Source organism: Sceloporus occidentalis, unplaced genomic scaffold, assembly GCF_023333645.1.
Source record: "Sceloporus occidentalis isolate IW3139 unplaced genomic scaffold, rSceOcc1.0.p SCAF_19, whole genome shotgun sequence".
Taxonomy (NCBI): Eukaryota; Metazoa; Chordata; class Lepidosauria; order Squamata; family Phrynosomatidae; genus Sceloporus; species Sceloporus occidentalis.
The window spans coordinates 14,425,439-14,439,991 of record NW_028316999.1 but is presented as its reverse complement, the minus strand read 5'-3'; the positions used below and the strand labels follow the sequence as shown (position 1 = coordinate 14,439,991).

The 14,553-nt window shown below is 38.6% G+C and overlaps 1 protein-coding gene across 1 annotated transcript in view; it reads right to left on the bottom strand.

Moving 5' to 3' along the window:
• Nucleotides 1–14,068, bottom strand: part of LOC149302481 (hormonally up-regulated neu tumor-associated kinase homolog A-like) — a 29,863-nt gene extending 15,795 nt beyond the window's left edge. Inside the window, exons 1-6 of the mRNA XM_089482562.1 lie at nt 13,832–14,068; nt 7,524–7,816; nt 6,219–6,274; nt 5,835–5,973; nt 3,950–4,077; nt 2,936–3,071 (exon numbers count right to left, since the gene is read on the bottom strand). Of these exons, the coding sequence (XP_089338688.1) occupies nt 2,936–3,071; nt 3,950–4,077; nt 5,835–5,973; nt 6,219–6,274; nt 7,524–7,816; nt 13,832–14,068 (989 nt within the window). The remainder of the gene's footprint in view (nt 1–2,935; nt 3,072–3,949; nt 4,078–5,834; nt 5,974–6,218; nt 6,275–7,523; nt 7,817–13,831) is intronic.
• Nucleotides 14,069–14,553: the final 485 nt, after the last annotated feature.

Here is a 14,553-nt window from a genome sequence, read left to right as displayed (position 1 = left end):
AGAAACAAGAAAAAAAGAAAATATAAGACGACCTTATAGGAAAAAAGTTTGACTTATACATTTTAATTCATGTAAACAATTTTTTTTATATTTAATAAAAGCTATGATTGAGAAAAATATTTTTTTTTGTTTTTATTTCCTTTTATTTGCCAACCTGCCCCCCCCGTTATGCACATCTGCCCCCAGGCTTGCCACTCGGCCTCCCTGATATGCCTTTAACCCCCTATATGCCACTCAGCCTCCCTGATATGCCTTATACCCCTGTATGCCAGAGTGGCATTTCTGGAGGCAGAGAGGCATATAGGGGGTTAATGGGCATTTCTGGAGGCAGAGTGGCATACAGGGGGTTAAAAGGCATATTATGGGGCACTCTGCCTCCAGAAAAGCCTTATGCCACCCATACAACACTCCCCTCCCCGACTTACCATTGCTTCTGACTCCCTGGTGTCTGGTGGGGGCAGCGGGTGGTCCACCGGAACTTCTATGAGCACCGGAAGGTCATGTGACACCGGTGCTGCGTCATAGAAGCTACGGCGGAAGTACAAGCAGTAGCAGGGATTGTCTGCGTTCATTGAGCGGACGTTCGCCGGCTGGCAGAGAAGAGAACTCCAGAGGTTATCAGACAGGAGGATCCAGGTCCCCTGCAGCGCTGCGGGGGATATGGATGTTTGTCTCATAGACAGACCTCATTTGAGGTCTGATTATAAGACGACTTTGATTATAAGACGAGGGATATTTTTTTCTAAGTATGGTGTTATCTTTGTGTAGAGTAGATACGCTATATGGCGAAATGTATTGGGAACCCTGACCATTACACCGACGGACTTTTATAAAATTGTTCTAAATACATAGACATTAATTTACCCCCCCTTTTGCAGCTACACAGCTTCCAAGAACTGTTCCCACAAATTTGGAAGCATAGTATTGTCCAAAATGTCTTGTCCTTTTCAGCATACCAAGGTTGGACAATGCTATGCTTCACACCTTGTGGTTAACAGTTTGGGGAAGGCCTTTTTTCATTCCAGCATGACATAAAGACATGGTTGGATGAGTTTGGTGTGAAAGAACTTGACTGGCCCGCACAGAGGCCTGTCCTCAACCGCATTGAACACCTTTGGGATTATCTGGAACGGAGATTGTGAGCCAGGCCTTCTCATCCAACATCAATACCTGACTTTACAAATGCTCTATTGGAGTGGAAATGTCTATGTATTTAGAATGCAATGTCATAAAAGTCCCTGTTGGTGTAATGGTCAGGTGCAGTAGCGTACCTAGCGGGGGGGGGGGCGGTCCGGGTGCCGCTCATCAGGGGGGTGCCATGGGCTCGGGTGACCACATGTCCCGGATTGCCCGGATCCCTGGCAACCTCGTCACTTTTTTTTTTTTTTTACGTGGAGGGGCGCCTTGCAACCGCCCGGTGCCCCTCAGTCTCCTTCGCGAGGCCTCTAACTCCGTCGCGGTGCCAGCATGTCATGCTGAGCGCCAGAATATGATATCAGGAAGCAGGGGCAGAGTAGGAAGCAGCGGCAGAGCAGGAAGATGGAGGCGTCGCGCTCCCACCGCAGGACTTCTTGATGGTAAGTCCAAAACATTCAACTACAAAGGGGGAAAGGGTAGATAGTGAGAAGGGATGGAGATTGGGGGTAGATAGTGAGAAGGGAGGGAGATTGGGGGTAGATAGTGAGAAGGGAGAGGGGGTAGATAGTGAGAAGGGAGGGAGAGGGGGGTAGATAGAGGTGGGTAGATAGTGTGAAGGGAGGGAGAGGGGGTAGATAGTGATAGCTGTTAGCAATCGCACTCCTATCATGCCAAGTCAGCTAGTACATGCTGGAATCTGGGTATGCCTTGGCATGATAGGAGTGCGATTGCTGTTAACAATCATATATATATATATATTAATATTGTTATTGATTTTATGGTGGGGGGTCATATTTGGTTTTGGACAGTTAAATGCTGCGTTTTCGGTTTCAGTCCAGAATTTTCGTTTCGGTGCATCCCTAAGCCAGACAATATAGTGATAGGTGTTATGCTGTACCACTGTCGTTGTCTGTCTCAGTATATAGTGATAGGTGTTATGATGTACCCCCGTCAATGTCTGCCTCACTATATAGTGATAGGTGTTATGCTGTACCACCAACATTGTCTGCCTCAGTATATAGTGATAGGTGTTATGCTGTACAACCGTCAATGTCTGCCTCAGTATAAAATGATAACAGTTATGCTGTACCCCGTCAATGTCTACCTCAATATATAGTGGTAGGTGTTATGCTGTACCACCGTCAATGTCTGCTTCAGTATATAATGATAACAGTAATGCTGTACCACCAATGTCTGCGCCAGTATATATAACGATAGAAGCTATGCAGTTTTAAAGTGTTTGTGTGTGGGGGGGTGCCACATACAGGATCCGCCCCAGGGGCCAAATACTCTAGGTACACCCCTGGTCAGGTGTCCCAATACTTTTGTCCATATAGTGTACTTGTGTATAGAACTCGGTTTACTAACAAGTCCTTATGTTAAATGTAAGGATCATTTTACTGAATTAATAACTGCATTTTATATGTGCTTCTTTTCAAAAAATCTGGTGATAATGCATATTAAAAAAAAAATGACATTTTATAGAGAGACATAAAGAAAACAATATGCACTATTCTCTTGTAAATCGCCTTTCAATGAATAGTAATTTAATAGTAACTTTGTATGCTTTTTAAAATTTCTATTCAAAGATGGAAACTAACCAGGTTCACAGGTTAGTGTCTTCAAAATCTGACCTTTTCTGCTCATTTCCCACCCATTGAAAACCATACTGGTGATTAGCCCAACCACTATTCAAACAAAATCCTGCTGTTATTTAAAAAAAAATGTTTCATGGTATTCCAAACAGTATCTAGATCTTATAAGTGCTAGGTCAATAAACGGACTAAAAAAGATTCACCTGTTTTTATATGAAACAGAAATGAGAGGTTTTCGTGTAAAACCTTCATTTAGCCACTTGTCTTCCATGGCTTCTTTAACAGTAGGACGTCTGGAAGGGTCAGCCTCTAGAAGGGTATGAATAAATTGTACAGCTCCTATGTATGAACAAAAGACATAAACATAGTTTAAGACATTATACAGTAGTATAAACATCATTAAGAGGTCAATTCACACTGCTCAGTAGCCATAGAGGAGTAGCAAGGGTGGAATATCTATTCATACACAGACACCAGTGTCTGTGATAAGACATCTTAAACTCCAAGGACCTGCATATAAACTGTAATGTATCTGTCACTGATTGTGAAAGACTTTATTGTAGAAGTAAACATGGTATAGTGGTCTGCACAGATCTTGTAGTATCAAGAAATTTTCTTTTGTCTCCCCAACAGACCCACTGAGAGTATACTAGGGAGGCCAATAGGGAATCAGTTCCTCGTATAGAAGTCTATGGGCTTCCTCCTCTGGATCTGCCTGCCTAAGCCAACACCTAGTTAGAATAGGCAAGAACACATAACTGAATGACACAAGCAGATATCTGAAATTATAACTTAGAAGAGTACAGTGTAGCACTTTTTACAGCAAAACAAGTACTGTTTCAGTTACTTAACCATAAACATAATGGGCTTGATTTTATTACCAGTGATAAATGTATATCTTTGGAAATTGAATACCAGTTCCCCTATAGAGGGGATTTATTTACACAAATAAAAACCAGTTATACAATCCAGCTCATTACTTTGTATTATTATGATTTTATACTGCATTAAAAAAAGACAGGGAAAATATGAATTAAAATTAAGGAAGAAGGAAAGAGAAGAGGGCCATAGAAATGAACGAGATTACATCAGGTCAGTATAATGTATGGTCACAATGTGTGAAGTGGCACATATATATATATATATATATCTGTAAATATAAAGTATATACTGTACAGGCACACAGATACCCAAAGACAAATTAGTTGTTAGAATACCTGCAGAAACATCAGGTGGGATGGGGCTGATTTCTCCATTTATCATTTTTTGATGAAGCTGTTTAATGTTGAATGGCTCCACAGTAAAAGGAAGTGTACCGGTTAGCATTGCAAACATACTAACACCTCTGTAATAAATAGGTAATGTTTTCATGAAATTGTCCTCTTGGATAAATACATTTTTTTTAAGGTTGAAAGTGAATCAAGTTAAAATACAAACATATCAATATGATTTTATTATTATCGTTATCACATATCATTATATGTAGCTCCGTGCAGGGTTGAGAGCAAATTAAGTTTGACATCCAGGCAACATTTACACATAAATATATAATGAGTAATTAAGATCCAGTTTACAGGATGACTAAAAAGGTGGATTAAAAAGTGTAAGTGTTTCATGTCATGTCAAGAACAAAACCTGGTGTCACAGCATACAACAGAACAGTAGAAATAAAGCCCAATAAAATAAATATAGTTCATGGCATATACCCTATTCACTATAAATATAGTGATAATAAAATTGTCTAACACAATATATATATAGATCAATTTGCGAAACCCGAATAGTTATGTATGCTGCCCTATCATTAACCTAAACAGTATAATGGAAACAAAAGATCGCCATTACAAAAACAACCTTTTAAAAGCTTATAGTAAAAAAAACTAGGGATGGGTTGATTTCCAAACAGGGTTGGCCCACTAGTGGAGAGGGGGGCTAAGTGGGCCCATGAAACATTATGTAATGACATTAAGTGATAATACGGTAGCTGCCCCAAAGACAGGTTCAGTATTTGCTCAAGGCAGGTGAGTGGCTGTTTGTGTCTGTGCATTACAGTGAGTGTTTGTTAGTTTGTGTGTTATTGTCTGCCTGCCAGCCTTCCACTGATTAGTCATAAGAGTATTCCACTAAATCGGAGAGTGAATGACTTATGAGACATAGATGGTAGGAGGGAGGCACTTGTGGATTTTGTATATTATAAGCCCCCTACCCCACTGCACATTAAGTAGGAAGAAGAAAGGGGGCACCACTCTGTGGCAATGCACAAGTAATTGAGTTTTATTTTTCTACATTTTCCACTGTATGCAAGTTTGGATTTCCTAAAAGGGTTTCCTACAAGAGAAGGAGGGGTTTGCTTGTATTCCTGTTCGATGCTAGTTTGTGCAATCATAACAGTATCCAGAGCCTGACTTGCAATCACAAGGCGGTCCTGGCACTTTAAGGCCAGTGGCCACTTTATGGCTTAAGTGAGGTGCTTGGCTGCATGCTCTGTACTTATGCTCAAGTAGCATGCAGCCAGGCAGATTCAGCTACTGGTGAGTATAGGGCTTCAATGGCCAGTGGCACACTGGGCATTTCCCTGGTATGCCACATGGCCAGTTCGGGCCTGGCAGTATCCACCATATAGAAGGTGCATCAAGTCAGTTTCAGTAGGGTTTGCATATTCAATAAGACCAACCACAGCATGGAGTGATTTATTAAGTTGGTCTGTCTATATTTATTTTTTATGGATTTAAAGATTGTTGCAATTAAAGTAAAGCACCGGGAACTGTTCATAAAACTGTTTTATTTGTGTAGGAAAAATGAATCAAGATGCAATATTAGTTTTCTGTTTTTAGAGATTATCAGAGAAATGTGTTTAAGCTACATGTTCAAAGAAGTACATGGTTACATAGTACTTAAGATTGATGTTAAGTTAATAATGTTTAAATGTATGTTTGAAGCTTTTCTATAACCAAGAAAGATGTACGAAACTACTACTTGCAGCGTACCATAACATAATCTACATTATTGCAAATAATTACTGTCAAAATCTTGAAGTAAGATTAAAATGTAAAGCTATATGTTCTTTTGAAAATGATATAAATGTGGCTGAATTTTACTTACATTGACCAGACATCAACTTTTGGACCATATTTTTTATTGGCTAATAGCTCTGGGGCAGCATAGGCTGGACTTCCACACTGAGTACTCAGTAGCTCCTGGGAAAGGCCTTCAAACCTGATTGTATTGCTTAATCCAAAATCTGTGTTTAGGAAATTAAAAACATGACATTTCCTATTAGTGCTGTTGTGTAATATATTAATCTGTTCATATATGATTATGCTTTGAATGTGGCCACTTTTAAATGCGCAAATAATAGCACTAAATTCATTTTTGTGGAACCTGAAGGAATGCATCTCTTCATTATAATTTGGCTAAAGCTGTATATTTGTAAACTAAAAATACCAATACATTTTCATGCAATAAATTTCATATTGATTCACATACCAACAATTTTTATGTTGTTATTTTCATCTAGTAGAAAGTTCTCAATTTTCAGATCTCTGTGAGTTAAAAAGAAAAAAAAAATACAAATATATCATAACTTGTAAACAGATATAAATTTGAAAAATAGGAAAAATGCTGCCGAGTTGCATTAACCTATATTTATTAAAAATCCTCAAAAGGAACATTGTTGGGTGCTTTTAGTACTATTTCTGGATTGTGGGAGTTGTTTGCTAAATTTGGATAACTGCTCACCCCTTGCAATGAAGAAGTTTTGTACGAACCTAAGAATTTGTTCATTCAACCCGAGGAACTCTATATATATTCCAGTCAAGATAAATCCTAGAATTGTAAGTATAATGACTGAATGGATAAGGAAAATGAAAACATAACTTTTATTGGATAATCCATCAATTCATGTTCCATTCAGGCAATAAATTCTATGAGTTTGCCCCTAAGTTTTCGAATTAAACTCAATTTCTTGTTTCTCTAGGCAGAGGAGCGACATGTGGCCAGCCTTCACCCATGTTCTGCCTACTCCTCACCACTTTTTCCTGCTCCCCACCCAGTTCCCTTGCACTAAAAGCTTTCTGAAGCTAAGCCAACCCATGCCCTTAGAGGCATAATGCAAAAGAATCTCTTACCTGAGAGGGTAGTCGAAAAGTACAATAGCCTCCCAGCAGAAGTAGTGGAGATCCTATTTAACTGGAACATAAGCAGCTATATTCATGGGTAGTGGCGACACGAGAGAGTTAGTCTGATGCATGTAGTTTCCCTCAGCTGTATCATTAAATAGGTATCTAGGCTGAGGTTTCCAGTTCTAAAACAGGCATCCAGACTGGGCCATTCTGATGTGATGCTGCATATAACAGATATATGTTGCTTTGCCAAACTTTATTTTATACTGATTAGCTATTTATGTTCCTTAAGTACCTTCTAGCTCTACATATGATTTGAAATGTGTTGTTCCTCTTATATGTATCTTAAATTATATCTCCTAGCATATTAAACTAATACAACTCAGCTGGCCTGTCAACAGCACACATATGTTTAAGTACCTTTTTTGGCCTGCTTTTGTGTCATATGGCAAGCATTCCATAAAAGATCTAAATGAGGCAACATTACATAATTAAATAATTATTTCAAGAAAAGGAGTTTGGGCATTCAGCAGTGGTAAGAATGATGCTCCTAATGCTGCATTTAGTTATTAACGTGTTAAATTCGGCTAGTATTCTTCATGAAATTACTTCATCATTCACTTTAATAAAGATTGATTTAACAAAATGGAATCAGGTTATGCCATATTACCTATGAACAATTCCATGCCGGTGTAAATGCTCCACTGCGGACATGAGCTGTCTGGCATACTTTCTAACATCTGTCTCTTCAAGTTTCTTTTTGTCACAGATTCTGTCCATCAGATCCCCTCCTAAGCACAGTTCCATCACCATATAGTAAGAGTTTTCTGTCTCCAATGTATCGTAAAGCTGAACAATATTGGGATGTTTAATCATTTGATGAATCTGTGGCTCCCTTTTCATGTTCTTTAACACATAGGAGTCTTGCTTGGCTTTCTTTTTGCAAATGACTTTCATGGCCACCTATAACACAATTAAAATGTACTTAACATTATTCAAATCTTACAAATTATCTTCAATGCCTATGTGAGTGCACGATGTATTAGGTTAAATAGTATGATATACTTCTGCATCTGTTTATAGAATGATTCCTCTTATGTCTCTCCCATAAAATGACCCCCACACCAATATTATAGCTCCGTTTGATCAATCTAATTTGCATTATGTTTACACCTTTATTATTAATTGAACACCTTGCATGTATTTTGATTTGTTAATATGCATGATTTCATCCATTGAGTAAAAGTATCATCTCCTTGAACCTGTTAACCGCTCGAACTTGCTAACCCCTGCCTGTCCACCCAAGCGTGTGCGGTCCTGGGTTGAAAAAGTGAGGTATAACATTAAACTTGCAGAATTGAATTACATGATGGAAAATAAAATGCAACTGTAAGGACCTTGGGCTAGGTTATACTTTTACCCTAGTGGCAACTAACATATTTGTAGACAACTGGATGTGACCCTTTGTGGGCAGGTCCTGTTCCTTGAAGATTTGCTAATGGAGGATTTCTGTTAAGTGGTATTCCTATGAAGTGCTTTCTATAGTCACAGTGAGTGTTTATCTGTTAGCTATGTGCCATTACCTCCACTGACTCTCATGTCCAGTACTATAATAGGCTATTCTCGCTTATCGTTAATGCCGTTTTGTGATCTAGCCACTAGTAGCAGTGTCTATTATAATTGTCATCTCCTGTTGTGACCTGATTTGCTGTACTGATATTATTTCTTACTTCTGAATTCAATTCTGAAATCAGTTAGTTCCTGACTATATTGCTCCATTCCTGAACCTGGCTTGTCTTAGTTATGGTGTATCAACATCAGTGACTGGCTCAGTATAAAGTAATGGGAGTTATAGTGTACCACTGTCAATGTCAAGCTCATTATATAGTGATGGAGGTTATGCTGTACTACCCTCAATGTCTGGCCAGTATATAGTGATGGGGGTTATGCTGTACCACCGTCAATGTCTGCCTCAGTATATAGTGATGGGAATTATGCTGTACCACTGTCAATATCTGGGCTCTTATACATTAGCTAATCAACTGTAAGTTTTAAGGTAAAGGTTTATGTTTATAATAGTTGGTGAATTTCTAACTGAGAAGACCTATTTTGTGTCAAAATCTTTCAATGAGCATTTGCACTACCTAGTTATAGTTTTTGTTTACAGTGATAGTGAAGATATTTTTCAGATTGAATTTCTGTATTTAAAATTACTTGTGCAATATTGGTATATTTTCCATATGCCCATATAATTTAACATATATAAGGAACATCATTTTGTGTTGTGTGAAAACCACAAATTCATTTTTTTATACTATTTAACCCCTTAATGACAAAGCCTGTACATGCACTGGCTCAAAATGCATTGTTTTCAATGGGTTTAGGGACCGCCCATTGTCCTTAAGGGGTTAAAAGGTATATTTTTTATTACTTAAAATACTGAAAAAATTATATGTGGGGATGTAACCACAAGGGAGGGCTTAACCAGGGGGAGGTGTGGTCATGATAGGGCATGTCTAAGGGATGGGCATCACCACAGGGGGCCCATACATTTCTGTTTCTGGGGGCCCTGTAAGGTCTCAGTCCTCCCCTGCCGTTTACTCACCAGATTTTTAAAGAAAAACCCAGGGACATATGTTAAGGAATTATATGTTACTTAATTGCTAACATTTGGTTCAGAACTGCTGAACAGAATGTGAATTCAGTGAAATTTTGTGCCTTGGGCACATTATCATACCTGAGAACTTTAAGGCCCAGCTACCCGGAGCCTCACTTGCGGGATGCGGCCAAGACTACCCACTGACATCAGTCAGTGGTCCTGCTCAAGGCACTGGCAGTCCCATTAACATCAGTGGGCATTCCTGCCGATGTCGGTGGGCTTTACCACTAATGTTGCAGGGCACACCCTATTTAACCCCTTCGTGACAAAGGCTGATTTTACTTTTTGTACCCTTCGTGACAATGGCCTTTTTAACATTTCTGCGCTGCTCGTGTTTAGCTGTAATTTTCTTCTTTCCCGTTTACTGAACCCACACACATTAGATATTGTTTTTTTCAGGACAAGAAGGGATTTCTTTAGATGACATTGTTTTGATTGTATCTTATTATTTACTACTAAAAAAAGTATAAAATATGGTGAAAAACTTAGAAAAAAATGACTGTTTCTAACTTTTAGTTGAAAAATCTTTTACTCATCTATAAAAGGTAATGAAAAAACCTGCTAAATAGATTCTACTATTTGTCCTGAGTTTAGAAATACCCAATGTTTTTATGTTTTTTTGCTTTTTTCTACCCATTATGGGGCAATAAGTACAGGTAGCGTTTTGCTATTTCAAAGCCATTTTTTCCAAATCTGGTAATTCTTCCCCCCATGTGCCATTTCGGGTATCTTTGAACCCGGCCAATGCAATTTACCCCATCAAGTCATATATTTTTGAAAACTAGACACCCCAGGGTATTTCAAATGCTAGTATTTTAACTCTTTCCATGCACCATATCTACCACCAGTCTTTGTCAAACTTTGTGGTAGTCATTTTTTTGCATTTGTTTTGCCACACACATTTTACTTCAGGTATGAATTAAAATGTTCTCGTTTATGTCACTATCACAAAACACCCCAATATGTGTTCAGCAACATCTCCTGAGCGCAGTGATACCCCACATGAATGATTTTGCCTGGCTGTTTGGGGGCAAAAGGGCCACATTTGGGGCATGAGCATTTTTCAATGTTGAACTTTGGCATTTGGGGATCCACTGCCCATGCCCTATTTGGTACATCTTTGAGCCGGGCCATTTCAGTGTGCCCAATAAACCCATATATTTTTGAAAACTAGACACCCCAGGGTATTTCAAATGCTAGTATTTTAACTCTTTCCATGCACCATATCTACCACCAGTCTTTGTCAAACTTTGTGGTAGTCATTTTTTTGCATTTGTTTTGCCACACACATTTTACTTCAGGTATGAATTAAAATGTTCTCGTTTATGTCACTATCACAAAACACCCCAATATGTGTTCAGCAACATCTCCTGAGCGCAGTGATACCCCACATGAATGATTTTGCCTGGCTGTTTGGGGGCAAAAGGGCCACATTTGGGGCATGCGCATTTTTCAATGTTGAACTTTGGCATTTGGGGATCCACTGCCCATGCCCTATTTGGTACATCTTTGAGCCGGGCCATTTCAGTGTGCCCAACAAAACCATATATTTTTGAAAACTAGACACCCCAGGGTATTTTAAATGCTGGTATTTTAACTCTTTGCATGCACACATTTTACCACCAGCATTGTTTCAAAGTTTGCAGTAGTATTTTTGTGTGTGTATTTTTCCCCCACACACCTACTTTATGTATGAATTTACAGCTCCTGGTATATGCCGCTGTCACACGACACCCCAATATGTGTTCAGCAACATCTCCTGAGTACAGTGATACCCCACATGCATGAATTTGTCATTTTTTGGGGGAACTAAAAGGCCACATTTGGTACGTGTGCATTTTTCTAATTGGAAATTAGATGTGTGGCCATCCTTCCCCCGGTGTTAATTGGGACCTTGTTGAACCTGGCCAATTCAATTTACCCCATCAAATCATACCTTTTTTAAAAGTAGACACCCCACGGGCATTTAATATGCCAGTATTTTAACTCTTTCCATGCGAGAATTGTTTTAAGCTAATATGCTAATTTTAGGACTTGCTCACAAAAATATATTTTTTATATATATATTTTATATTTTGTTGCCTTTTTAAAAAAAAAATTTTAAACATTTTTTTTTCAACTTGGAGGTTCCCCTGATAGTGACATCAGTGGGAAATGATTTTTACATTTTACTGTTTTTTTACTATTTTTTTCTAATTATTAATTTTATTTTATTTTTTAATTTTTTTTTTACTAATCACAATGTGATTAGAAAGCTGGGCTCCATTGACTTGCATGGTGAATGCAGTACCTGTATTCAACCTGCAAGTGGAGCCAGAGTTCTCTAGATGGTCTGGAGACCGTCTAGCGAGCTTTTAAAACTTGCTTGTTTCTCTTGCAGGGCGGCGGCCATCTTCCTTGATGGCGAAGATCACCGGCAGCTGCGGCTGTGACCGCTCTCCGGAGCGGTCACAGCCCACCGAAAGGTAAGTGTTTGGTGTCGCTGGATGCCTCCTGATCGAGGCATTCCAGCGACACCATTTAAGTTTAGGAGGCGATCGTTGATCGCCTCCTAAACGCTTTTAAAACGGGCGTCCGCCGCCATACAAAGTATGGCGGATGTTGACGCCCCGTGGAGGCAACGCTTTTTGGGTGCAGAAAGCGAAAGTAGATCGCTTTCTGCACCCGTTTAAAGACGTGCCGGTCCTGGCACGTCAATTGTCGTAAAGCACATGCTTTTCCGTGTCGTGCCAGGACCGGCAATTGTCGTTAAGGGGTTAAGGGGTAAATGGGTGAGTGTGGAATGTCAAGACCCCACTACTGCAACACGGAGGATTTGAGTGTCAAACCGGAGAAACTGCGCTCCTCCCGGAGTCTACAGACAAGAAACGTTCCCAGGTATGCACATGACTTAACCTAACTTTGCTGAATATGTACTGAAACAATATTTAAAAGGTAATGTTCAATCATGTCTTTAAATATGGTTATAATATTATAATGTTGTTGACCTATTGAGCCTATTTGTGGACTAAATTAAATCGTTAGGGTTGAACAAAAACAGTAGCTGGGAATGTAAGCTTAAGCCTGTGCCTTCCATAGGAAAATAGGGACACCTCTGGTCACCGTAACATTTTTATCAGCTTCATATAGGAGCAAATCATTGGTATTAAGGCTGATAGAAAGGACCATATGATGAAAACAGAAACAAAAATTTGTATGCAAAATCACTGGTCTTAGTTTTGCCATTAACTGGCTGCTTGATATCTAGAGCATGAAAACTGTTTTATGAAAGTACTCATGACTAAAGAGCAACGCATAACAAAACAGGTAACCAAGGTGCCCACATAACTAATAGCTAGTGAGTTTACAGCCTGACGTTGCTGATGTTCTGGTGACAGAGAGAAATACCATACTTGGATTTTATATTTGAGTGCTTACAATTGTATAAATCACATGTGCAAATTGTGAAAATCAGGCATTTTAGCCAACGCCTGAATGCTTCAGAAAAATGTAAAGAAAAGTTCATCCAACACAGGAAAAAAGTAAATATAACTTGAATTTAAATTATAATAATTGTGTATTTTAAGATGGGTTATTTATATGTAGAATTTCAAATCCTTGCTTTGTTATAAGTCATATTTCCTAATGAAAATGTCATGTGCCAGAACTTTTTTACATGTCACAAGGCAAAGGTATTTCAGAAATTTCTTAATCTTTGAACATCTGATATTCAAGGATTATTAATTTATATGCACATATATTTGGTTATTGTAGTGCATTTCACATAGAACAATAATGGAACAGTAATCAGTAGAATATGATGTAAGGTTGGGTGGCTTAATTATAGGGGTCCCAGTGTGTGCCATTGAAACTTGGCCCTGAGGTTCTGGAATGGTAAGGTAAAAGGGAGATCTATGCCATTTTCACCTAACTCTTCTCTCTTGCTAGTTTTGTAGAAAGAATGTGCATAATTTGTTTGCCCACTTTACGACTTAAAAAGAAATACAGGTGTATTTGGCGACATACTATTTGTGTACATCATACATTTTTATTTACTTGTTTGCAAGCTATATAAAACATTCCTCTGTTTTATTAGTAATGAAAGATAATACCTTAATTAATAAAAAAAATACACATGCCCTAGGTACGTGCCAAAAAATTAGGCCTATTTTACAGTATCCACTGATAGTTTTTCCTTGTGTTTGCCAACTGTGATGCAATATTTTAGCACAAATAAAGCAATGCAAAATCAAAGGTATGAAAATCGCCCCCAGTCCCAGCCCCCATTTGTCTGCCAAGCAATCCCTTAAAATAATTTAAGCCAGCGAGTTATTATATACCTTTTGTCCTGTGGGAATATGCAGTCCTTCCATAACCTTTGCGAAAGATCCTTTGTTGATCATTTTACCAACCAAGTAATGTCCTACTCTTTTAGTATGAGGGAAGTTTTTCAGGGACTCACGAGACATCTTTTTAAAACAGGTCAGTACCTGCATTTCTTTGTTTTGCTTCACCCATTCTGGGAATATCCTATCCGGTTTAGTGTTATCCAAGCCAGGATTGATAGCAGCTGGCATTTTCGAACTCAGATTGACTAGGTGACTAGTTCATTAGGCTAAGTGTACATGTACGAGAAGAATACAGTTCTGGTTGTTGTTGTTCCTTGAAGCATATCAAACATCTTTCAATGAGCAGAGACATCTCTCCTCTGATCCCCTGGACAGAGCCATGTAGGTTTGTTCAAGCGGATCCAAGCTGTAGATTATTAGACACACCTGATACACTACTTCAATTAATAGCACGAAGTTGCAGTGACATCTAACACCAGCATTAACATGGAATGAACTATGCATTTTCACATAGTACAAGGTGAAGGGGACCTAGTGTTAAGTGCACTGGCAGGTAACACTAATAAGATAGATTAGTACAAAGAACCTATAAATTGTTTTAAAATAGATATGATGTGTGTTTTCTTATAATGAGCCAAATGTATCCAATGTGAAAACTTTTATTATGCTAATGGCATTACGGGGGATATATATATAAAATGTGATTTTGATAC